The following is a 27,705-nucleotide window of genomic DNA, read 5'->3' on the forward strand; positions in this document are numbered from 1 at the left end:
TCCTGGCGGAGTCAATGGGGCTCTGTCAGTCTTTTGTCCATGGACCCGCCAACATCTTCGATTGTGGCACAGGAAGAACTTAGATCCATTTTGGACAGAGGTGGAAAGGCTGCTCTGATCCTATTGGACCTTTCGCGTCCTTCAACAGGGTCAATCATGACATCTTGATTGACGGGCTCGTGGAGCTTGATATAAGAGGCTCTGCCCGAGCCTACTGAAATCCTTCCTTTTAGAGAGGGAACAACATGTTGCGATGTGGGAATTCACCTCTAACCGGTTCAGCCTGCCATGTGGGGTACCGCAGGGCTCCTTGTTGAGCCCTACTCTTTTTTATCTTTATGTTACCCCACTAACAAAGCTCATCTGATCCTTTGGCTTCTCCGTTGTCTCTTATGCCGATTAAACTCAAAATGTGGTCTGAGTAACTAGCAATCCAGACGAAACAGCAGTGCGATTTAGTTTTTGAGGTCAGTTGCTTAAAGCTTCATTTCGACAAAATTTGAGTCCTTCTTTTAGGGAATGACATCTCCTTTTTGTCACCTAAATGGTGGCCTACGGAAATGAGCTCAACACCTCGCCCGGTACAGAAAGTGAGAAATGTGGGTACTGTCTGTGACAATATACTACATTTTGAAGATCAGATCAACGCTCTGGTGTCTTCTATTTTTTTATTCTGAGGATTATAAGGAAGATCTACTATTTCATTCCAGCCGATTCCCAGAAAACTGTGGTGATTGTATTAGCATTATCCAGTTTGAACTAAGGCAATACGCTATTTTTGAACATCCCCAAAAAACTTCTCCAGAAGATACAGATGTTTTAGAATACGTCAGCTCGACTACTGCTGGACATTTCCAAATACCGGCTCCCGGTTGAAAAGAGAAGTGAATTTAAATCACTGTATAGCCTTTAAGGCACTGCATAACATTGGCCCGGACTTTTTAAGAGACAAATTCATCCGGGGCCCCCTGTTATGAAGATTAAGATCATCAACAGTCATGTTTTTGATGATTCCAAAAACTAAACAAGCATCCTGGGGAGGTAGAAGTTTTATTTCAGGAACAGGCACAAATGTATGCGACAAGAAATGCCAACTTTTTAAAAGTGAGAACCAGATTAGGAGGTGGGCATAAGAGCAGTAAAGCAAGCCCATATGAGAAAGAACAACAAAATTGCAAATACTGCCACTGTTTAGACCTCAAATCAACTTATGAGGAAGCATTTTGAAGAATTACAAAATGCCTGAGATAATTTCTTTTACTGATTTAATCAAAAGATTTCATAATATCAAGAACATTTTTACTTCCTTCCAAAGAACGGACGACAAATCAATATCTTATATACATCACATAAAACAAGTAACATACAGAAAATGAATAAACAGCAAACATTTTAGATACCTGTTTCAAACATTCTTAGAAAAAAAACATTCTTAGAAAAAAACACTCATCCTAATGCCACACATACTGGTACCTATACAAACAATCGCTCACTCAATCACATTCGTGAAAAAATAAACAAACAGATAGAACAATTAACATTTAGTTCTCTTATTTTTAGAGTTCACTTATTTTTAGAAAACCACAGAAAATCACAATACAAAATTTTTGATAGCAAAATAGATTGGATTTTAAACCAGTTTCAATTTCTTGTGGTGTTAGAACAAGGTCTACGCGTTTCAAGAACCCTAATTTGGGGTTCTCTCATCAGGACCTCTGACTAATAGAAGAAGATCAACCCATCTAATGAAGAAGGCTATGGTAAGTAGCACGTGAAGAGTTGGTTCAGATGTGGTGGTTCAAATGTGGCCGCCAAATGTGTTATTCACTCTAGCACTGAAGTGCCTCGTGGGGGCATCTGGTACTTCACGTCTGCATAGTGCTGCAATTAGTCAGCAAGGGGCAGAGTAGTCTGAAAATCCCGTCGTCCGTCTATTGCGATGTCAATCGTGATGGGATCCTACATGCGTCTCCGTTCGTGTCCTCTATTGGTTTGCGAATACCGTACTGGTCACTGGCAGAGACACTGTGCACTTCCAGTCAAATTACATTATTTTCCAGACAAAAAGTGGAGCTACCCATGGCCAAAAGAGGCATTTTCCTACAGTATACCATGCAGGTATGCTACCAAATATTTGTTCAGGATATCAGCAAATATATGGTCCATAAACCTTGAGGAAATATGAATTTTATGATCAGATTATGTCCCCTATCTTAGACCCCAACGGCTCCATGTACATGCTACAAGTACATGTATGTTCCCTCCAGTTCCAGTTATGAAGACGCAAATACATGTGCGTCCACCGTCAACATGTCCTCTTTCAGATCCGCCATGAATGAGTCGGATATTCCGTTCCTAAGTATGAAAGGCCACCGACTTTATGTGGTTCACTTTCCACGTTTTACAGTTCAGGCGAGTAGGCCCTGAATTCTGCCATCAAGCCTTTTCCTGCCTTCTGCCTCTGAAAGCTCCAGTCCGAGCCCGCATCTGTATCCATGAACTTTGTCCTACTCCCTGCGCGGCTAACGGTGCCTGATCCGGCCTGTTGCCTGCCAAAATCTGTATTTCACCTTCAAGATTATCTGCTCCGCTCCTCATCCGATGCATTCCTGTCTAGTAGTTTAGGTAAACATTCTTCCAGCTACCGAGCAAAGGGCCAGGCCTCACTGTCCTCATGCAAGTAATTCATAGCCCCTGTTACCATGGAAGATTCCTGCCCCCTCGCATCTCATGTAGACACTTAGACGCTTGTACACGCACTAACAGTCAGTATAGAATAGATTCCGTCCGAGAGACCTTTCCTTTTGGATAAAACAGTTCTTTAAACATAAGATATTAGATATGATTTGGGATTAGGTTGACATGACCCCCCAGACTTCTGTCTCCACATGTAGAGCTAAATGTCAAGTCCCCTTCACCCTCTAGTTGCACGTCAATCACACGTCATGTGGCTGCGCACGCATCTCTGCCAAGTATTTCTGCTGACATTGCAGGATTCTCTTATGGATCCACCCACCTGTGACATCATGTTTAATGACGTTTCTAGTCTACGCCTATGTTTACGCCTTTTTTTCATTACGTATGTGTATTATTATCTATATTATCAGCTGTTACGCCTCCTGCATCTGTCTTAATGTAATGCTTTTCATATAAATATCTTTACTTGTCAATAATGTATGGCCTTCCCTTCCTGAACCCTCGTGGTGATGGAATTTGATGCCTATGGTTCGAACCATAATTCCTTGTAAGGAATAAAGCCTTTCAGAACCTCTAATACCACGGATTCTGCCTCTTATTTTTACTGAGTTATTCTTACTAGACTTTACCGCATAAAAAATAGTACAGGTAATTAAATATTTACCACATAAATTGGCGCCCGAACAGGGACACTTTCTCATCTCACGCGCCGGAGGTGCGTTGCAGGCCCGGTCTCCTGCCACAGTTGAACGGACAAAAACGCGTACCCGCAGGATTTCCTGTATCTCCCTCCGGCCAAGCGGGGGTGACTGAGGCTGCGATCAACACCCAGACGAGGCGGTGAGAAGTGCGAAGTATCCCGACCAGAGCCTAGCTGAGAGAGCAAGATCCGAGGTATACAGAGGCCCACCAGGTTCCGAAGTTCCGAGTCGAGTCGAGTCCGGTCCAGTCCAGTTCAGTTCCGAGGCCTTCCGTTCCGTGCTACCCGGTGAGTACCGTTGCCGGGGAGGCATTTAGACGTGCACATAGTTTGTGCCGGTCAAGACGGGTTTGGGTACACAAATCCGGTCTGCACTGTTTCAGCAGTGTATCTGTACTGTTTAGCAGTATATCTAGTATGTCTTGTATATAATTCAGTATTATCTAGTGTTAGTATTATGTCAGTAACTAGTTTTCTATTAGTTATCATCGTTCGTTAACTGTTAAATGTTAAATGTTTTAGTACGATCTACATATTGTGGTGTGAATGATTGTTCATTATTGTGTTTATTGTATTAAGTGTGTTCAAGATTAAGTAATAAGGTCTAAAAATGCCGCTCTTTTCAAAATTAAGACAGATCAAAACCAGAAAAGGGGTACTCGAAGAAGCTGTTCCCATTCCACCTAGGGACACTCCAGGGTATTTTATGTATCATAAGCATGGCCTAGATGCCGTATTATTTCTTGATTTATGGGTGGAATACACCAAAGATTTACCAGAAAGTCAGAGGTGGCCCGCAGCCGGGACCTGGGATGCAGATTGCATCATGAGAGTAGAAGAAGAATTATGGAAAAAGAAAGCCAGACAGTCACAGAAAGATGCCATTGAATTATGGCGTAAAGAATCATATAGACGTACAGAAAAAACGCTCAGACAGGAAGAGAAAAGTAGGGAGAATTCAAATAAAGCTCAAGAAAATATATTAATTGAGGAAGGTACCCGAGTAAAAACAGAACAAGTAGGCAGACAAAGAAACACCCTTATGAATGGTATGTATCCTCTTCTGGCCGAAGGGTTACCTCAGGCCACCCCGGAAATACCGAAAGACTTGACACCTCCATTACTCCCGATAAAAGCACATCCCAAAACAGCAAAAGATGTTTTCCTTTCTTCCTATTTAGATGATGTAGCGCCTGAATATGCTAATGTTCCGCCACACACACCGCCTACCGATGGTGCTCAACGCCAAGATCATCCGTCTGTATCCCCGCAACAACAAACTCCTACGCACATTCCCACAGGTCCATCTGTTTCTACCGCTTTTCCTACATCTACAGTTTCTATCTTACATCCAACCAATCCTTTTGTGCCTAGCACCTCAGACGGTGCGACAGGAGGTACGACAGAAATTTTTGCCACGCCACCCCGAGGAAATAAATTATCCCTTAGAGATTTAGCATACGAACGTACACCCCAACTAGCAACTTCCGACATGTTTAAGGAGCATCTAGTGGATTGTAGATATGATCCTGTGCCCGGTAGACGGGACGGTATGCTGCTGTCATCACTACGTATACGACGAGCTTCAAGGTATTTAGCGACGCTACCAGGAATGATGGCACATTTAGACAATATATATCACTTTGCCCAATCAGGGCGAGGCCCTGAAAGTATTGACGAAGCCATGGAATACCAGAAAGTGGATGTACAGAGACAACTGTTACGCTTCTTCATAAACTGTGTGATCAGAAACCAAGACAGGCCTGAGGTAGAGCAGAAGGAAATACAAGTACTTACCAGATGGGGTCAGAATATATCAGAAGGGAAACATGATAGACAGACATGTATAGTAGTTATGTGCCGAAAGATCCGCAAAGAAGTAGAACGAATACATAAAGAAAGATTAGAGACAGACCAACATGAATCAGAGGGAGAGGAGGATGAAGAATCAGAAATGCCCACAGGACACTTAGAGACAATGGCTTATGTAGGTAAAGGAAGATCTTTTAATAACACCAGATGCTTTAATGATCCAATACGTCCGATACGTCCAGAATGTAACAGAAATTTTCAAGCCCCTATGTTAAATACAAGGTCTCCTGAACACCTATTCCAAGCTGCTGATAAACTACTCCGAGACCGAAGGGGGTAACATATGCTCGATTCCATGGATGAACAAGAATTAGCCAGGTCAGCAGTACAATGGGCTGACAGTTCCGGCAAATACAGTGATGATGCACTAGCACACACGTTTCTGAATCTTAACCCAGACGAACAACGATTAGCTGGTATATACATGATTCAACACCTCCTTATATTATATAAAAGCCAACACTCCGATCCTGGACCCCTACCTGACATATTGACAGAATTACTCACGAATAAATGGAGAGGGTCAGGTACTGATTTAATTAAAGAAATTCTAGAATTTCGAAACCAGTATATAGTTTTCGTATGCCCAGAACATGTTCCAGTTCCCACTATGGGAAGAAAAATGTATCACATAGATAGACAGAATCCCTTACGCGAAGTACACCCAATCAGAGGTGAAGATAATACCTTTAAACGCGTGTTTGTGTACACGCCTATAACTAAAATTGAATTATTAGAAATGAAGAAAGTAGTACCCAGCCATGACAAGGATCCAGCAGGTTTCCACCGTGAGATAAAAGACATGTTACTCATGGGAGAGTATACCTACCCCGACATTATGAAAATATTAAAAGTATTAATGCCTGCCGGTATTTACGAGAAACTCAAAGAAAAGGAATGGGAGGTGGGAGACCAAAAGATAGATTGGACAGCATTAGAAAACGAAGAAAAGGCTCGAGCTGCAGGATCAGGGCTTGGGGAAAAGACTACAGCACTACCAGGATTACTAGTGCAGGTACTGCCACGTTTATTAACTACGAAAAAGGAGGACTGGGGTGCAATCTCAGCCTGTAAACAAAAGCAAGATGAAGACACTAGTGATTTCTATTCCCGATTTGAAAAATGTTTTGGTATTAATAGTGGCATAAAAGCAAGTAGCGAGTCATATCCACATCTGTTTGTGACAAAATTAGTTGAAAATTCCCTACCGCAAGTTAAGAATAGAGTATTGAAATTCGAGAGTACCTGGCAAGGTAACACCCCTTCACAGATGTTACAGATGTTACAATATCACCACAATAGAATTAGAGAAGAACAAGAACATGAACAAAGACGTATGAAAGACACGAAAATGAAAATGCTTGTGGCTCAGTCAGTTCCAGCTGATAGTCATAAAAAGGGTGATTCCACAGGTCCGGCGAAAGGGACATGCAACTATTGTAAACAACAAGGTCATTATATACACGATTGTGCAGTTCTGAAACATAATATCGCCACGGGTAAAACCCAGGAAAGACCACGTCCACCTAGACAGGATCAGAACCAACCACAAATCCCTCAGCATGCACAATCTAGGCCAGTTCCGCAACAGGCAGCTCCACAACAGACCGTAGCAACACCACAAGCACAGCCTATTGCTGCAACACAAGCAACGACACAACAGATGTACCAGTATGCACAAGCAGATTATCCCGATTATCAGCGATACACATGAAATAGCCTAGAGAGGGAAGTTGGGTTACCCCTTATCGAGGTTCCTGTAGATCAAGAGGGACCTTATGTACATAGTGAACTATTAGGGGAAGACAGAAAGTTTTTACTTGATACAGGGGCAAGCAGAACAACTATACGACGCAGTGAAGTTCCAGGGGCACCCCTCTCAGGCTCACAGAATATTTCCCTTGGATTCTCAGGAAAGCCTATCATTAATGAAGTATCGCAACCCCTTCCACTTACGGTTGGTCCATTGACACGAACTACAGATTTATTGCTTACTAAATCATGTCCAGAAAACTTGTTAGGTATAAAAACATTGAAAGCTCTAGGAGCTATAATATGTTGTTCTCCGGAAGGAGTACGATTATTTTTACGTGACTTCAAAGGTCACTACGTGTCCAGAGACATGGATCACCGGCTGCAGAATTTACCTACACATTTATGGGCACAAGGCCCTACTGATGTTGGTTGCATGAACATTACACCATATCGAGTCACACTAAAAACAGGAGTGGTGCTACCACGAATGCGACAATACAAGTTACCACCAGATGCTGTTGTGGCTTTGCTGCAAATCATTGACGAGCTCATTGCACAAGGAGTGGTTGTGGAAACCGACTCCAATGTATGTAATTCCCCGATAATTCCGATTCTTAAAAGAACGGATCCAAAAGCACCACCAGTATATCGATTAGTTATTGATCTGCGCGAATTAAATAAATGTATTGTACCACAATACCCTGTGGTCCCAGATATCTCTTCATTATTAACAGCTATTGATTCAGAAGCAACGTTCTTTACTGTAATCGATCTCAAGAATGCCTTCTTTAGCGTCCCAATAGATCCGGAAAGTCAATATTTGTTCGGATTCAGTTTAAATGGACGAAGTTTTAAATTCACACGCGCACCTCAAGGATTCACAGAAAGCCCCAGCATCTATAGCCAAGCACTGAAACGAGAACTTGACAGTATCCACATGCCAGTTAACACTGCCTTGCTTCAGTATGTCGATGATCTGCTGATCACCGCCCGAAGCGAACCTGAATGTGAAAAAGCGTCACTGACGGTTTTACAATTTCTGGCCGACAAGGGGCACAAGGTGTCCCCTTCTAAGCTGCAATTCTGTGTCCAGCAAGTTGTTTATCTTGGGCACTTGCTGTCCAAGGAGGGAAGACAGCTTACACCTGACCGCATCCAGTTAATTGCTAACATGCCACCACCTAAGACACAAAAGGAGGTGCGGGCTTTTAAAGGCCTCACTTCATACTGTAGGCAGTGGATCCCTCAATATGCATTTCTAGCAAAACCACTCATTCAGTTGACAACACAGGAGGCAGCCACATCGACTGTCCTCCCTTGGACTCAAGAACATACGCAAACTTTTGAAAGCTTAAAGAAAGCTTTATGTCAAGCACCTGTTTTAGCAACAGCATGTTACAGTAAACATTTTACACTCTTTGTTACAGAACGCGAAGGTACTGCCTTGTCAGTACTCACTCAGGAACAAGCAGGATCACACAAACCATGTGCTTATTTTTCTAGTACATTAGATCCCGTAGCTCAGGCTCTCCCTGCGTGCCTGAAATCAGTGGCAGCAACAGCTTTAGCAATCAGACAAAGCGATGCCATAGTGTTAGGACATCAATTGACAGTACAAGTACCACACGCAGTAGAGGTTCTCTTGAACCGCACACAAACACAACACTTGACTATAGCAAGACTCACCGGTTATGAATTAACATTGTTTCAGCCACACATAGAAATCAGACGTTGTAATACATTAAATCCTGCCACACTTTTGCCAGTAAACGGAACAGATCCATTAGCACATGATTGTATTGAAGTCATTACTATCACGACGAAACCCAGACAAGACTTGACAGATATCCCTTTATCAGATCCGGACCTGACATTGTATGTAGATGGTTCGTGTATGAGAACAAGTACAGGAGAGTTAGTGGCCGCTTACGCAGTCACAACAGACACTGAAGTCGTTGAAACAAATTGTATTAACACTCTGTCAGCTCAAGCAGCAGAGCTCATCGCTCTGACACAAGCCTGTATTCAAGCCAAAAATAAGAAAGTCAACATATACACAGATTCACGTTATGCATTCGGAGTCGTCCATGACTTCGGCGTACTGTGGCGAGAGAGAGGTTATTTAACTTCTCACGGTACCCATATCCAACACGGACCCCTCATTCAAGCCCTATTAGACGCGATTCATCTACCTACTGCAATATCGATTATGAAATGCAAAGCCCATACAAAAGTTACCGACATCATTTCTCAGGGTATATACAAAATGGCAGGGTTGGATGGGAATGAAGGAAAATGGCGCTCAAGCGTGTGCACTAAGGGTATCACTATGCGAAAGTAAGTTTAGGTGCTGCCAGGTCAGGGATACCAACCCAAAGGATCCCTGCGATTAAGTGGGAGAACCCACTTGAATAAATAGCAAACAAAGTCCTGCGCACGCAATCAGGGTAACGCTATTGATAGCATATAAAACGAAATGAACAATACTCAGAGACTCTGGTTTCTTGAAAGAAAAACATCAACATCAATGACATTTCTTAGAGTGGTGTTCTTTATATGTAACAAAGTCTGACCAATACATGGTGCAAGAACATTCAGCCGACACGTGTTTCGTCACACTGTGTTTAGCTATGACTCTTCAGGGCTGAGAAGGACATGGAAACAAAGAAAAATTCTTTAGAAGACAAATCATAAATGTTAAAGCAAAAAAGAAACACATGGGTTCACATGGTCTGGTACTTAACAAGTACAGTTAAGTGACAAAATTAAACGAAAGCGACAAGAGCAGTGTGCCACTTGTGACAGGAGAAGAAAACCACCCTATGTGTTGGGGTGGATGTGACTGTTCAACAAAAGAGAAAGATCATGGACCATGCGGAGTGCTCGTGGATGAGGAAGGTAACATCTGGTGTTAAAATACAGTAAAGAAGATGGAAAACGTGGGGAAGGAAAAGTCAACCTCGCGTCACTGGGTAATGTGAGTCCGAACCGTAAATGATACTAAAGTGAGACACCATGCTGTAGGCCCAATGCTATTTAAACTGGAAAACGAAAAAGACCGAGAAAATAAGGTGGGGAGACAGAAAAAGAAAAGGAATAATAGTAGCGATCGTGAAATCTAGCAACAAGTGTGAAAAAAACAGGAAATATAAGGAAAAGATAAATTCACAAACATGTAGGTAGTGAGTTAATGAGCGATTGAACTCGGACACTGAGATAATTAAAACCAAGTAGTGTGGAAAAAGTCCGTAAGATTTGTTGAGAACACAAAGAACTGGTGTGGATGAATGTACATAGTCACAACAAAATGTAATAGGCATACAATCATGTGTTGAAAAAGCAGTAAGTGCAAGGAACGTCTTTACAAAAGGGAATTTAAAACATGTAATAATGAATGCAACAAAGCTTGAAACAAAAAACTCTTAGAATTATGGAAAACAGGGGTTGAAAGGAGTATACCCAAAGGGGCACCTAGAGAATCTGTAAACCTGTGTTGTAGGAAGAAGAGCATCGGAAGGAAATAGACAGCATGCACGCACGATAACAAATGGAAAAACCGCATGAAGGTAGAATGAACAACAACAATCCCGTACCTGTAATAGTGTACGAGAACGTGGCTTCAGAAAATACTGTGCTGTATAAAATTATACCGTATCAGATGTGGTCAGGTGAGCGGCGAGATAAATCGACAGCTAGGGTGATCAGCTGGGCGCTCTAGGGTGGAAAAAGGCACAGTGAGCCTATGTGCAGGTATGGAAACTATAAGTGAGGCTGGCGGGAAAATGACTCTTACCAGAATTAATGTGGATCACGGGTAGTGGATCCTCCGGTACGGGTGAAAGCTCTGAAGTGAGGAGAGGGGCAGAATGTACTGAGCAAAAATAACATACATAATAGTGGTTGGCACTGGTGGAGTCTTACCCGATGCGTGAGTAAATCGCGGATAACGGGTTCCCGGTTTCCAAGGTGTTGGAACCTCGAGGTCTAAACACCGGAAGTTTAAGTAGGTCCGGTGCCAATGGGGGCAAAAACAACTAGAACGCGCGCTGCATGCAGCTATAGAGTGAAAAGGAAGTGAGGGAGAGGTTGTATCGCGTTGTCATGGTGACGCGTGTTGGAAACGGGACACAAACGGCTGTGAAAGCCATGCACGTAGACAGAAATGGATAATAAGAGGCAGTGTCAAGGAGTTCAATGTAAACAGCATATTAATAAATGACAAAATGATGTGCTTGCTTACTGAATATCCAGTATACATATAAAGAGAAAACACTGTGAAATTCATGTATGGCACTGTAGGACGAGAAGAGGGCATTGAGTAGAAAATCCAACATTCTGAATTTTATGTCACAAAAACAATTGAATATGGAGACTCAAAGAAAGGAACAGAGATCTCTACTTAAGAGAATAGGCATGACCAAACATACAAGGAACTATGTAAGAAAAAATGAGTACATGTATGAGAAAGCAACATAGTCAATGCTACTTGTAAGAAAGAAAAAATGCAATGACGCACATGGAGAAACCTCAATTAAAATTTACAAGAAATCCGATTAGGTTCCTAGAAAGTACTGTAATTCGTGGTCGATATTGAGACCGTGCTTCACCGACTGAAGACGCATGATCCATGTCGCCTCTTGTCGTCTCAGTCTTAGCTCACGGTTGCCACCTCGGGCATTATTCCTGGCGATGTCTATTCCGAAGAAGGAAAGTCTTTTCCGTGCGCCCTGTTTTTTGCATGATGCTATGTGTGACGCCATAGGGTATTTGGCATCCACATTATGCATGGCACGGACGTGTTCACTGATGCGCTCCTTCAGTGGTCTGATCGTGCTTCCCACGTATTGGAGATTGCAAGTACATTGTAGGATGTAGACCACAAAAGAGGAATTACAGTTGATATTGCAAGAAATTTTGTATTTTCTGCCATTCCAGCTACTGAATTCCTTGGTGCCGTTCGCGGCCCATTTACAGTTACCACAGCAGCCACACTTGAAGAAACCAATGGTATGGGGTTTAAGCCACATGGAGGATGCCGGTGTGGAGTGAGGGATCGTCGGACAGAGTCTGTTTCTTAGCGTTCTTCCTCTTCTGAATGTGATTTGTGGATGATTACTGATGTTCTCTTTGATGCTCGGGTCAGCTAGTAGAATGCCCCAGTGTTTGATGAAACTTTTGCGCATGGTGGTGCTGATGGCATTATATTCTGTGATGAGTCTGACGGGTTGTTTGTTGGTGGAACCACCGGTTTTTATTTGTAGAGTCTTGTTTCTAGTGATGTTTTGGATTCGGGTGGCTGCTTTAGTGAGGGTCTGTGGTTTGTAACCCTGTTTCTCAAGTCTGTCTTTCATGTCCTTCAGACAGCTTGAAAATTCTGTATCTTCACTACAATTCCTCCTGGCTCTGGTGAATTCTCCAAATGGAATTGTCTCTATTTGGTGGACAGGATGAGCACTGTTCGCATGCAGAATGGCGTTGCAAGAGGTTTGTTTGCGATATAATTTACTTTGTAGGGAATCGTTCTTGACATAAAGTTCCACATCCAAAAAGGAGATATTGGTCTTGCTGGATTCGCATGTAAATTTCATGTCCATGTTGTTGGAGTTGAGATAATCACAGAATAGATTGAGGTTATCCTGCGTGCCTGACCAGAGCAGAAGACAATTGTCGATGTATCTGCCCCAGTATATGATGTAGTCTGTCCATTGGGCTGCTTTCTTGCCCCACACCCATTCTGTTTCTAAGGCACCCATATACAGGTTGGCAAAGGATGGTGAGAATTTGGAACCCATTGCCACGCCCTTTATCTGTCTGTACCAATGTTGTTCATACATGAAGACGTTGTTGTGAAGTATGATTTCCATCATTTCTCAGGGTAACGACCTAGCTGACAGAACAGCTAAACAGACTGCTCAGAATCAGACTCATATAACTGACATGACAAAGACAATAGTTCCGACACCAACACATTGCATGATAGTTAAGGATCCCGCCCTTGATGTTATTGACATACAGACACATGCTACACCAGAAGAAATAAAGAAATGGACTGAATTAGGAGGGATCCAAACGGATCAAGGATGGATGACGAAGGGAAAATCTATATGGTTTCTTCCCGACTCCATGGTTCAAGTCATCATTAACACAATACATAGACCAGCGCACCTAGGAGAAAAAGCTATGCTAGACAGCATTCAACACATTTGGTTCAACAAACACTTGCGAGCAGCAGCCAAACAGAAAGTACGTACCTGTATGATATGTTGTCAGTTCAATCCCGGTAAAAGCATTCCCGTAGAGCAAGGTGGATTTCAACCTCCCGATCACGCTTTTGAAGTCCTCCAGATGGATTATATCCAGATGGAACGATGTTGAGGATTCAAATATGTTCTCGTAGTTGTCTGTGCTCTTTCCCGTTGGACAGAAGCCTACCCGGTTTCAGATTACACTGCCCCGACTACTGCCAAACAGCTAGTTCGAGAATTCTTCCCACGGTACGGTTTGCCACGTGTCGTGTACTCAGATAACGGCCAGCCATTCTCATCCGAACTAATGAAACACGTTTCACTTCTGTTAGGTTACCAATGGAAATTCCACTGTGTCCGACATCCCGAGGCAGCAGGTCTCGTGGAACGTCATAATCAAACTCTGAAAATTAGATTGTCCAAAGTATGTAGAGAAAAAGATGTCGATTGGATAGTAGCCTTACCAGTTGCGCTCTTTTACATGAGAATGGTAGCACATTCTCGAACAGGGCTATCCCCGTATGAGGTGATCTTCGGTAGACCACCAAATATGTGGGGGACGCCTATACCTCGTAAAATCACTGATGTTGACTGTAATATGCTGACAGATTACCTGGCTTCCTTGATGTCTGCACTACAATCTTGTCGTTCACAGGTAGCTGCAGCTTTTCCCGATAACACTGAGGTGAAGCCCCATGACGTGGTTCCAGGTGACCTGGTTCTTGTGAGGAATTTCGACCGGAAGACCCAGCTGGAGCCTAGGTGGCAATCGCCCAAGCTCGTCTTGCTGACCACAAGGACAGCCGTGAAGATTGAGGGACGTAAAGGGTGGTTGCACTCGAGCCATATAAAGAAATTTTATGGACTACCGTCCGATGTGAACACTCAGCCCTGCATTCCCTCACAGACAGACTCAAAGCTCCCCTTGGTTGAAAAGACGGAGAATGAACTCTATAAACTGAAACTAAGGTCTAGCAAGTCAGACAATTTGATTGTTTAAGTCCTCTCCAAGGTGAATCGGTTGAATTTGTCTCTGACATGTGTCCTCTAGACCGAAATAGAGAGAGAAATAGACAGATACAGCTTAAAAAACATGCGTACTGTAAATCGCTTCGTAGTCACTGCATAGTGACATTATTAATTTTGTTTTTTCTAAGTCTTCTGATCATCATTTCTAGTGTATTGCTACATATGTATTACCCTATTTCTAAGCGTGCTTACAATGCTACTGCTGAACATTCCTTTAGCGAACTACCTCCGCATGAGTTGTCTTATAGATTTGCGCTGCGCAACAACACTTTTATTAGTATGTTACATCATTCCCATCAGACCAGCAATGCTACCAATTGTTGGATATGTGGCCGACTCCCTCCCTATCAGAACTATAAGGGAGTTTTGCCTCTCTTTCCGTATCCGTTCACACACAATGGCTCCTGTGGAGCATGGTTTAGTTTGATTAATTCCCTAGATTCAAATTCAGTAGTTTATCAAGACAACTGGGTATGGGGAAACCTGAACCTAGTTTTGCTTAAAGTCTGCTACCCTAACAAGGAGGGACTTCCCAAAAGAACAGGAACTGATCTAGAAAATGAAGTATATGGATTAGGTAACTTTACACTTAACCTCATGATTCTGAATGTTGAATCCGAAGCTACACCAATCTTGCCCGCTATGTCAGTATTTCCAGTTAAAGGTGAATTATGTGTAAGAAAGAATGGTTCCATACACATGGGCCATAGTAAATGCACCACTGTAATAAAATTCAGTGATCAAGGCAAGTCTACATTCAGAGCTTCTCGTCATTCCTACTTCATATGTGGCCAGACTGCATATATACGTTTACCTCTAGATTGGGATGGTACCTGTTACATAGCATTCCTTCTGCCACCTGTTTTCCTAGCCCCTCCTGATTATCACAGAAATACTCATTTAGTACCCAATAGACAGCAGAGAGATCTCCCGATTGTCGATTACACTGAAACGGCATGGGAGCAATACACAGATTTCAATAAAGGTTTCTTTCCCTATATAGGTACAGTCACTAATAGTAAACTGATACGTAGATTAACTAGAACCCTTGAAGCAGTAGTGAATGAGACTACTTCCGCCCTAGGCAACTTAACAGAGGAGCAGTCTGCGATGCGGATTGTTGTGCTTCAAAATCGTCTTGTCCTTGACGTCATCCTGGCCGATAGGGGCGGAGCTTGTAGGGTTATCGGATCAAGTTGCTGTGTTTTCATACCAGAAAACTCGCCGTCAGTATATAAAGCCATAACTCGCCTTCATAAGATTATAAGCCAGATACACCAGAGTCCAGGCACCTGGACTTGGTCCGGTTGGTTCTGGAGCGTGTTGTCAGCCTGGGGATGGAGGATTCTATCCTTCCTAGGTATTGGCTTTCTCATACTATTCAGTTGCTGCTTATGTCTACAATGTGGGCCAGCGATTTGTGGTTTGTGTGCCACATCGTGTATTCCGCATCCAAGTTTTCGTTCAAGATCCCGGAAGAAGAAAGAAGAACAAATGATGCTATATGAACAGATTGATGGATTGATGAAGATCGATATCTCCTGAGGGTCCGTAGGGGACAAGGAGGGAATGAGGAAATATGAATTTTATGATCAGATTATGTCCCCTATCTTAGACCCCAACGGCTCCATGTACATGCTACAAGTACATGTATGTTCCCTCCAGTTCCAGTTATGAAGACGCAAATACATGTGCGTCCACCGTCAACATGTCCTCTTTCAGATCCGCCATGAATGAGTCGGATATTCCGTTCCTAAGTATGAAAGGCCACCGACTTTATGTGGTTCACTTTCCACGTTTTACAGTTCAGGCGAGTAGGCCCTGAATTCTGCCATCAAGCCTTTTCCTGCCTTCTGCCTCTGAAAGCTCCAGTCCGAGCCCGCATCTGTATCCATGAACTTTGTCCTACTCCCTGCGCGGCTAACGGTGCCTGATCCGGCCTGTTGCCTGCCAAAAACTGTATTTCACCTTCAAGATTATCTGCTCCGCTCCTCATCCGATGCATTCCTGTCTAGTAGTTTAGGTAAACATTCTTCCAGCTACCGAGCAAAGGGCCAGGCCTCACTATCCTCATGCAAGTAATTCATAGCCCCTGTTACCATGGAAGATTCCTGCCCCCTCGCATCTCATGTAGACACTTAGACGCTTGTACACGCACTAACAGTCAGTATAGAATAGATTCCGTCCGAGAGACCTTTCCTTTTGGATAAAACAGTTCTTTAAACATAAGATATTAGATATGATTTGGGATTAGGTTGACATGACCCCCCAGACTTCTGTCTCCACATGTAGAGCTAAATGTCAAGTCCCCTTCACCCTCTAGTTGCACGTCAATCACACGTCATGTGGCTGCGCACGCATCTCTGCCAAGTATTTCTGCTGACATTGCAGGATTCTCTTATGGATCCACCCACCTGTGACATCATGTTTAATGACGTTTCTAGTCTACGCCTATGTTTACGCCTTTTTTTCATTACGTATGTGTATTATTATCTATATTATCAGCTGTTACGCCTCCTGCATCTGTCTTAATGTAATGCTTTTCATATAAATATCTTTACTTGTCAATAATGTATGGCCTTCCCTTCCTGAACCCTTGTGGTGATGGAATTTGATGCCTAAGGTTCGAACCATAATTCCTTGTAAGGAATAAAGCCTTTCAGAACCTCTAATACCACGGATTCTGCCTCTTATTTTTACTGAGTTATTCTTACTAGACTTTACCGCATAAAAAATAGTACAGGTAATTAAATATTTACCACAACCTTTGAAAAATGGCAGGAGTTTAAAACAAGCCAAAAGACATTAACCGATATTCAAAATGCCCAAAATGTGTGTGAAAGGTTGTCTTTCATTCATCTTGATTTTTGAATCTGAGCAGATGGTATGCCCCACGAATATCAAGTTTTCACCTCGAAAGACTTTCCATACGATCCTTAGTAAAGAGTAACTGATACATATCCTTGATGGAAATGTTATTCAAACTTTGATAGGGTTTCAAGTCACTCCATTTTTTAGGAGCAAAAAATAGTGAAGCAGGAGAAGTGAAATGAACAATTAACCAATTCTTCAGATTTTCTTGAAGGCAGTCCTTGAGTGTCTCTTTCTCTTTTTTCTAAAAGGAAATACACCCGTCAAATAGTACTACTGCCCCTGGATCCATTGGTATTGCACAATTAAATTCCCTGCGCAGAGGCAAACAAAAACAAGGAGGTTTTTCGAAGATGCCAGCATGGTCTTGGTATTGTGTTGGGACCATAGAGAGACTGGCAATACAGAATGTTCTAGACCCTTCTTACTGATCTCAAAAAGGGGCTCAATATATTCCAGAAGAAAAAAAATGATCTTAATTAATTTGAGAGATCAAGGAAATTGTATGAATGGTCCAATTTATTTAAGGACTGTGTCTGAGTAACTAAGTCCAAAGAAAAGATTTCCTAATGGGATGCAAAAGACAGCCACAAGGGAATGGTCTTCTCCCTTACTGGACCAAATGCCAACGGAGTGCTGTCCACAGTTTGACCATGTACAGGCATTTTCTTAAGTATATGAGTAATCAGATTCTTCATTGCCCAGTCATCATGAATATACATTTCTGAGGCTCAATATGCTAATAATGTTGGAACTTGTAGAGTATTTCCATTCTCGGAAGGAAGAAAGACCGGCAACGTGAACAAGTATGAATTACCGTCTTTGGAAGAAGAACCAATATACTGGAGACATTGACTACCTGCCTATTAATCATTTACACACTTGAATCAGATGTTCATCAGCACTACAGTATAAACAAAACACAGTCTCACGTGCAGTCATTTTCAGCCCCAAAGGGCTTCTTGCAGCTCATATCTATGTATGTATGTATGTGAGTAGTATATGTATAGCGCGAACCTAGCCAATAAGGCTGTAGAGGGTACAGGCCCAAAGTCAAGCATAAAGTCAACATGTGATAGGAAGGGCGGACGGTTATTGGGTTGTTACTGTATTGTGATGTAGTGTTCTTAAAGAGGTATACCTTCAACTCTATCCCGGTGGGCCGCCAGGGTGGGGTCAGTTTCGGGCCCCTGGGGCGCCGTTTTTGTTACCGGGGGCCGGCAATATCGCCCCCCTGTAACAAAATCGGCCGAAACCGGCCCTAGAAAACCGCTCAGCCGCACCCCCACCACCCCCAGGGGAGCTGGCCGAGCAGTTTGCCTGTCCAGGTGCTGAGCAGGTGTAGAGGTCTAGCCTCCAGGGTGGAGTCAGTGAAAGAGACGGGTCTTCCGCTTCTTGTAGAATTTAAGAAGATTCTGACATGTAGTGTAGTGTTCTCTCCATGCTTTAGGAGCAACGATTGAGAAGGTTTAACTTCTGGTCCTGTTTTGGTATATGTGAGGTTGAGTGTAAGTGCCTGGGTGGTAGATTGAAGAGGATGCGGTTGCTAAGGTAGGTCATGCTGGTGTTGTGTAGTGCTTTAAAAGTGTGGGTGAGGAGTTTGAACTGCATGCGCTTATGTTTCGAGAGCCAGTGGAGTTTCCTCATGTGTGGGGTGATGTGTGTCCTGCTGGGGAGGTTGAGAAAGAGTATGCCCGCCACATTCCAGATGATTTGCAACACCTAGTGAGATGTCTGATGACTCCAGTGAAGAAAGAGTGCCCGTAGTCCAACATGCTGGTGACGAGGGAGTGGTTAATGGTCTTTCTCTGTTGCTATGGAGCCATTTAAAGATGTTCTTCTCCATCTTAACAACCCCATGGTTGCGTTGACATACGGTCGAAGAGCTGTATTGCACTAAGATTTGTTAGTCTAACCCCGGATGTGTATTATTTGACAGGGCGGCAAAGATGTACATAAGGGCTAAAAATACAGGCTTTGGATGATTTCGCCGATTTTTGTTCTGGCCGGGGCATTTTACCAGTGATGCAGGTAGAAAACGGGCCAGGTGGCAACTCGTCAGAGGACTGTTGATTATTTAACTGAAATGGCTTTACTTTAGCTGCTTACGGCGTAAACTCGCCCGTTTTAATTTAGTCAATAGGGAAAATAAATTCCCCTCATTTTATTTCACTATCATCTCCCTCTTTTCTATTTTTGAAATGTTGGCATGTATGGTAAGTGTATTTCTGGGTCCAATCTCCAACTAAAACCTAAAACGCCCTAACCCAACTGAAATGAACCGGATAGTGAGACCAAACGGCAAATCCGCTGCGCTCCATCACACCTCAAGGTTTTCACACGCGTTCATGTACCAAGAACACCTCATTTGTGACAGAATTTTTTTCCAGAAGTATTTTTTGCAACATACGATGGGGTGTAATCTCGGCGGTGACTCTAGAAGTGAAGTAACACTGCCATACTTACAAAGGAGCAGACTTGTCGTTTTACACAAATACCGTGCTCGGGTTAACCTGTGAGAATTCCCGCGCATACGGGGATTTGAAATTACTTCCAAAATGGCTGCCACGTTCTCAGGTTAACAACATGTCTGCTGCCTTCGGATGCAGCAAGTTTTTTATTTCTCATTAAAAGAATGTACCCCGTTACAAAATGGCAGCATCTGTACTGGCTGCGGGTACGTTTTGGTGCGTTAGTAAACGCGAACGCGGAGGAGATCTTTGTTAGGATTCACGCTGTTATATCAGAGAAGTTAAAGGTGGGAAGCTAAATGGGCGCCATTTTGAATAGGGGTGTGTTGCTTCAGCGCGATAGTTCGACGGGTCCTTTTGGATTGGGCCGGGTGTATGAGTAATCGTACGCGGCGGCCATCTTGCTGTCCCGGAGTGTCCCTAGCCGGTAGTTACTGGAAGGTTCCAGCGGGCGCCGGGGCGCAGACGTCGGGGCGGAAGGGGGCGGAAGCTGCTGAAGCGGACCAGGGGCGCTAAGAAGACACAGCAACATGTGGGGCCAGCTTAGTCCGCTTGATAGCGACTCCTACTGCGATATCAGCACCTACCGGGACCAGCACTTCAGGGTATCCGAGGCTGGGGCAGTGGTTGAGAGGGGTGACTGGCAGGGGTTTCAGCACCGAGGGGCACTTTCCAGTTTGGGACTTGTAGTTTTATTCACTTGGTGTTATAACAAAAAACCCTGAGTTGCAGCTAGGGTTACCATCTTTCCAAGAGAAAAATCCAGGCCATTTGTTGTTATAAGAGTCTGGAATAGACCCGGACATGACACTTAAGAGGACTTTAAACAACATGGAATGTAGTCATTTGTAACATGTCTTTTCTGTGTTTGTTTATTTAGACAGGAGTAGTTAACGCAACTGTAGAGCAAATTTAAGATTGTTTCCGGTTTATATCTGTCGTTTGAAGTATTTACAGATAGGGGCTGAAAATAATGCTTTTGGGTCCTGCTCATTTTTAGGTCTCGCTTGACCCAGCGCATGCGCTGGTCTGGCGAGACTTATTGAGAGGGCTCCAAAAAGTGCTATCAGGCCAGCCTAGAGCAACCTACAGTGCATGTGCGCGGTGAAGTGGTAAGGAATCCAGACGAATGAAGGTGAATTAAGAATGAAGTTTATTAAAGTACTCCACCCATCACACGGAGCATCCCTTTAAGTCGAGACCCAAACAGCAACTGAATCGTAGCGTTCGAGTCTCTGACAACGGACACCCCATGCGTGAGCCACATATTCAAACACATACAATTAGTCCAACTACAACAATTGGATGCACGAGCACCGCATCATGTGAATGATGCATCGCGCGCTGCATGACTCACACCTAATGCCGTACCGACCGTAAGTTACCACCACATCACCTTCCCCCTTATAAAAATGATCAGAAGAAAAATATACAAATACATTTTTTTTTTCAATATCTAATAAACATATTAAATCTTTCTGGTGCTCTGATGGTACGCCCTCGAGAAGAGCGAGGATAAACCCTTGAAGAATTCTGGCTAACATTAAGAGGAGCACAGGATGTAGAAGATGGAGAGGAATTAATGATCTTTCCAGAAGGTTCTAACCAGTGACTCCAATGAAGGTCCTCCTCGTCCCTCCCACACTTGTCCAGGATTATTCCAACTTGGCGTGTGGACACCTTTACCAAATGCCTTTTATTCCACCAGCCTTTTCTATCAATAAAAGCAGCCCCCTTACTGACTTTCATAACTTGAACTGGATCATAAAAGATAGATTCGCCCTGCCTAACACAATTCGGTTTCTTAATAAGAACCCTGTCTCCAACAAGGACATCCTCATAAGACCCACTCTTTTTATCGAAACTATTCTTCATCTGATCCTGTTTCATATTCACCCTTTTATAAACTTGGTCCATGTTAACCTTTTTTCTCCCCAGCAATATTTTGGAGACAAGTTAGGAATAACGTGGAACGTACCTCCCTGCCTCTTAACAAACTAAAGGGAGAAACACCTGTGGTGCAATGAGGGGAAGTATTATAGCTCCAAACTTTCTGTCTGATAAAATCCTTCACGTTAATCCTTGACGATAAGGCGGTTTGTATCCCTTCTTTGATTATTTTATTACCTCTCTCAACCAATCCATTCGGTGAAGGGGAATACAATGCCACCTTCAATTGCTTAATGTCTAAGTTCTTCAAAAATGTACACATTTTCTCTGAAACAAAATGAGTACCATTATCGGTAACTATTATCTTTGGGGAACCTTCCACTAGAAAAATCCTATTTAAGAACAAAATAGTTGTGTCTGTGTCAGGAGAATTGCCGAAATCGTAGTACATCCATTTTGAATAGTAATCAATTAGAAGAATTATGTACTTATTATCTTGATCCAAAATGGTATAAGGACCAGAAAAATCAATCCCTACTTTTTCCCCAAGAAGAGTGAGAAAATTCGGTAGGGTGAAGTGGAACCTTTTTTTTTTTTGAAACACTTTATTTTTCCAATATCGCATGGAAGTGACAGAACATTGCAATGAAGTACAAAAGAGGAAAAAAAAGAAACAAAACAGATAAATAAGCAATTCTGGCAGTTCCTGACAGTGTTAATACCAAAAGAGAGTCCGTGATGCAAACGGCCAAAGCATTATGCAAACCCAACAGTACAGCCATCCCCCACAAGTTGCCGTGCCCTAGCAGAGAATACGAATAAGCATGCACATTTTCCCTGCCAGCGAGCACTTTATGTAAGGAATAGTGCTCTAACCAATGAGAGCAGTTGTCACTTTCCGCACCCAAACCAACCCCATAGTCCATCCATTCCCGCCCATCCTCCCCTCGTCCCGCGGGTGAAGTGGAACCTTAAGTGTTTGCCAGTGCTTATCTGACAAAAGACACTCAGGACAATCATTAACTGACTTTCTCCCTTGACTGTCCAGAGAAGGCCACCAATAGTGTTGTTTGATCCTCATAATGGACTTGGTAACCCCAAGATGCCCCTGATGAGCTTTATTTATACTTAAAGGTCGCAAATTTGTCGGGGGGGACAAATTTGTCCCCTCTACGGACAATACCATTCTCCACCGAAAGTTCCTCAGCTATTTGGGCGAAAACCTGTAGTTCGCCATTGAGGCATCTAGTATCAGGCCAATTTTTAGTGAAATGCTCCATTACTTTTTGAAGTACTCCGTCTTCCAGGCCTGCTGAATTCCGATCGTCTTCCGATAAAACTGAACAAAATTCAGAAACGGCGTCTACAACTGTGACACATTCAATGTCTTCCGGTTCAGACTCGTTGTCATCATCTTTGATCATCAACAATCTGGACAGACAGTCAGCGCAGAAATTCGTTCCTCCCTGAATATATTTCACCACAAAATGGAATTCTTGTAATCTAGAAACTAACCGCATTAACCTGGCGGACATTTAAGATGAACTAACTTTCTCAAATATGTAAATAAGTGGTTTGTGATCGGTGACCAGTTCGAACTTCTGACCCCAGCGCGCGATGCATGACTCACACTTAATTCCGTATCGACCGTAAGTTACCACCACACGCGGGCACGCGCGCCGCACTTTACCGCGATTACTTTCACTTTCGCGGCCGCACGGCTGCTTTGATGTTTGATCGCGATCACTTTCATGGCCGCACGGCCGCTTGGCATAGCCAATAGGTCTTGCTTTTGGGACCTTTTAAGTATTTAGTTATGCAACTGTTGCATGGCTAAACACTTATAAGGTCCCAAAGGGGAGACCTATTGGCTATGCCAATGCTTGTTTTTGTTCCAGCCTGGTCGTTAAGATACCGGTGTAAACCAGTCAAGGGTCACCCCTGGTTTGCAAGTAACGCACAGCCCGGACTGGACATGCTGCACGCGCCTGGTTGTACACTGGAAACTTGAGACACTTCTAGCCAATCTGCTTTATGAGCAATGTGACTTTGGTGTCTGGGATTTTTACTATTATTCTCTATGGGGTTGTGTAGCGTCACTGGTCACCTCGATCACTGTGTTGTTCATAATTCCCTTGCCATGCCATTATTCCTGCAGTTCTATATAGACCGACCAAACCTTGGCAAAGCCAATAAATTTCAGCTCTAAAACGCAAACAAATTGGATAGGACAGTGCTTTTTCAGTTATTTATTCATTTATGAATTTAATGAAGTGCGAACTTGACCCGAACGTATCGGAACACTTTAAAGAGTAAGCACAACAGCAGTAACATGAAGTACATAGAGAATAGATAAATTATATGGTAACAGTAAAAAGAGAAAACCGTATACAGTGGGATATGTAAGCAAACAAGCATTTGCAATGCAATTGGTCTCGCCTTTGGGACCTTATATGTATTTAGCTATGCAGCACATTATCCTGGGTGCTGAAACATCTACTGTTCTTTAACTTGGAGGAAAAGTAAGCACCAAACTGCGTGACACGTTAGGTATGGGAAGATATGGATAGAAATATTGCCTTTCAGCGGGAAATGGTATAATGTAAAGCTCTGTTTTTAATATAAAATCAGGGCCTTCGGTGGTCATATCACTGAAAATATAAGATTTGAAAAAAAAAATTGTCTTTTGGTGCTTGTGGAAGATAATTTTTATGGACTGGAATCTAGAGAATGCTAAAGTGATTCTGGTATTTTACTGACCTCTGCTGGTCGTTTTCTATCAAGAAAGTTAAATGGAGGAACTTGCCAGAAAAATTAAAATAAGAAAGTCCCTCAGCAGAAAGCAATTCTGGTATTTTACCGACCTCTACTAGTTGTTTTTTATTAAGACAAATAAATAGAGGCAGTTGAACAGAAAAAAAAGTCCCTACATGGAAGCAGACAAGTCCTAGGGCTGATCTCCAGAGTCCACAAAGTACATATAAGTATATACTAATATATAAGTATATACTAAAGTATATACAAGAGGTCTCGACTGCTCGACCTAAAAGCAGCAAGTACATTGTGCGTGTGTTATGCTTGCACAACCGGTAGTCCTGGAATGGGTTTTCTGTTTAAGAAAATACACACCAAGATGGATGTTGACGCACACACATGCATTGTGATGCATGTCATTATTGTTTAATTTGATGTTTTTACAGGTTCCCGATTATAACAATAAATTAAAATTAAGATCGCTGCCAGCGGGAAGAATTCTATTATTTTCTGGAAACTGATCAATGCTTTAGACCGTAGGGGAGTTGACCCCATTTTAAATCATATTAATGAACAGCAATGGCACGCCCATTTTTTAAAATTGTATTGTGAGGAAGCCGATCAAGTCCCTCCATTGCCATTAGCAGTGTGCAATAAGCGCAACCTTAGTTTGGAGTTGCCCAGCAATGAAAACGTATTCTCCCCGCGAGAAGTCAAGGTCGCTATTTTAAATATCCTTCCAGGCAAAGCGGCTGGTCCAGATGGCCTGCCCGGGGATCTTCTACTCCATGACCCCCAAATTTGGGCAGACTATATAGCAAATCTAATGAATCTCATCCAGCGAGGCCATCCCGTCCCGGAATCATGGAAAGGGGCGGAGGTGATCACGATTTATAAGAAAGGTGATAGAGAGGACCCTGCCAACTACAGACCAATTAGTTTAATTGACACCATTCAAAAGGTAGTTGGCAGGGTCATTATAAATCGAGTTGAGACATGGCTAATGGATAATGATATTCTAACCCATTTCCAGGCTGGGTTTAGGCGGAATGTTGGTGCAATGGATCAAGTCTTCCGGTTTTGCGCGGTCTATTGGAAGTCAGTATCAATTATTAAGGGTTGTCTTTACTTGGCTTTCATAGACCTGAAAACCGCGTTTGATGTTATCCCACGCGCCAAGCTATGGGAGGTTTTATTAGCCATGGGGTTTCCTAGTTCCCTGCTGCAATTTGTTATCAAACTCCATGAGGATAACTATGCAAGGATACGATGGGGGCGCCAGGGCCAATTGACAGGGAGGGTATCAGTCAACAGGGGGGTGCGGCAGGGATGTGTGATGGCTCCGACACTGTTCTCCCTCTTTCTAAATGGGGTGGTGGACCATTTGAGGGAGGACCCTGCGGATGCCCCCGTCCTTGCCGGGGAGAAAACCCCCACTCTTCTTTTTGCGGACGATACCCTCCTGATGTCCAAGACCCCCAAGGGTCTCCAAAAATTGCTTGACCGCTTCTCCCTCTTCTGTAACGACCGTGGGTTAACGGTCAACACTTCGAAGACAAAGTTAATGGTTTTATCTCCAAATAGAAAGGTTAGGAAGGTTCGTCTTACTTTGTATGGGTCCCCTTTAGAGGTGGTGAATGAATTTGATTATCTATTTATTTATTTATTTAATGCCATTTATAGAGCGCGTACAATTACCCTTAGGCGTCTCGGCGCTGAAATTGCATAGAGGTTTCGCCCTGGAACAGAAATGCGGAGATGGAAATCACTGATTGAACAGCCAAGTCTTCAGGTTTTTTCTGAACTGAAGGAGAGTGGAACTAGTTCTTATGTGGATAGGCAGAGTGTTCCAGAGTTTAGGGGCCGCAGTTGAAAAGCGGCGATCGCCCCAGGAGGTTGTTCGACTGCGTTGTATCACCAGTTGCTTAAGAGAGGTGGATCTGAGCATTCTCGGGGGGTTGTAGAGGATCAGTTGCTCTCTAAGGAATCTGGGTCCTAGTTCCTGGAGCGATTTGAAGACAATACACAGCGCTTTAAATTTGACCCGGTTGTGAATGGACAACCAGTGGTATTGTTTAAGCGTGTCCGAGATGGGAGCAAATCTGGGTTTTTTTGAGAGCACTCGGGCGGCGGCATTCTGCACTGTCTGTAGTTTTTTTATGACTCTGTTCTGGGCATTGAGCAGCAGACCGTTACAGTAATCCAAAGATGACAACACTAGTGAGGAAACCAGTGTTTTTGCTGCTGATTCTGGCAAGTAAGGAGTGATTTTTCCTACCATTCTCAACTTAAAGTGAGCATTGGCAGCCACCTTATTCGCATGGGCCATAAAGTTGAGCTGGTTGTCAAAAGTGACACCCAAGTTTCTAACCTTGGCCGTAGGGCAGGGAGGAGTGCCCATGGCCGCTGGCCACCAAGTTGCCGACCAGGCTGGGGAGAGATTGCCGAAGATAACCACCTCCGTTTTCTCGGAATTGAGTTTCAGGCAATTTCTTGCCATCCACTCGCCTATGGCAATCATCCCATCTTGAAATCTCTCCGCCATTTCCTGTCCATCTCCCTTTATGGCCAGAACCAACTGAGTGTCGTCTGCGTATGAGGTCAGGCCCATCCCGTGTGCTTTGATGACACTAGCAAGGTCCGACACATATATATTAAATAGTGTCGGGCTCAGGGATGAGCCTTGTGGGACCCCACACGGTAACGACAGGTCGGCCGACTGGAAGGAACCCATTGTAACCGCCTGAGTTCTGTTGGTCAGGAACGAGGCCAGAAGGTCTCTGGCGGTGGACTGAATGCCCATCCTCTCGACACGGTCGACCAAGATCTTGTGGTCAACCGTGTCGAAAGCAGCCGACAAGTCAAGGAGGACTAATACAGCAGTACCTCCTTGGTCACGAATGATTCTTATGTCGTCAGCTGCTTTGATGAGGGCGGTTTCCGTGCCGTGGTATTTGCGGAAGCCGAACTGGGTATCATCCAGCAGGTGGTTGTTCTCGATATAGGCTGATAACTGCTGGTTCATAGCCTTTTCTATGACCTTTGCTAGAAAAGGGAGACTAGCAATGGGACGGTAGTTCTTAAGTTCACTTTTATCTAGCCCAGGTTTTTTTAGCAGAGGTTTAATGAGTGTGTTTTTCAGGGAGTCGGGGTAGGTACCGGATGCTAGAATAATGTTACAGAGGGAGGTTATGATAGGGACGACTGTATCTGGTACTGTGGCTAATACAGCAGAGGGGCAAGGATCCAAGGCTGATCCTGCTTTAATCGTGTTAAAAATGCTCATAACTTGATCAGTGGTGAGGGCATTAAAAGAGGTCATGGTAGTACTAGTTGGATTAATCAAAGAGGTGATCAAAGAGGTGGAAGCACTACTATGAGCCTGATCCAGATTAAATGCTTGATAAATGTCATTGACTTT

General features: G+C 43.4%; 2 protein-coding genes across 3 annotated transcripts in view; one reads left to right on the forward strand and one right to left on the reverse strand.

The window, feature by feature from the left end:
- The window catches only part of LOC146829692 (serine protease 23-like), a 1,412,546-nt gene that overhangs the window by 838,281 nt on the left and 546,560 nt on the right, over positions 1-27,705 (reverse strand). The window lies entirely within an intron of this gene.
- The window catches only part of LOC146829693 (nuclear cap-binding protein subunit 2-like), a 58,080-nt gene continuing 50,431 nt past the window's right edge, over positions 20,057-27,705 (forward strand). The window contains exon 1 of the mRNA XM_085608395.1: positions 20,057-20,245. Within this exon, the coding sequence (XP_085464521.1) occupies positions 20,171-20,245 (75 nt within the window). The 5' untranslated portion in view covers positions 20,057-20,170. The remainder of the gene's footprint in view (positions 20,246-27,705) is intronic.

Source organism: Triturus cristatus, chromosome 5_2 (genome assembly GCF_964204655.1).
Source record: "Triturus cristatus chromosome 5_2, aTriCri1.1, whole genome shotgun sequence".
In the NCBI taxonomy this organism is placed as follows: domain Eukaryota; kingdom Metazoa; phylum Chordata; class Amphibia; order Caudata; family Salamandridae; genus Triturus; species Triturus cristatus.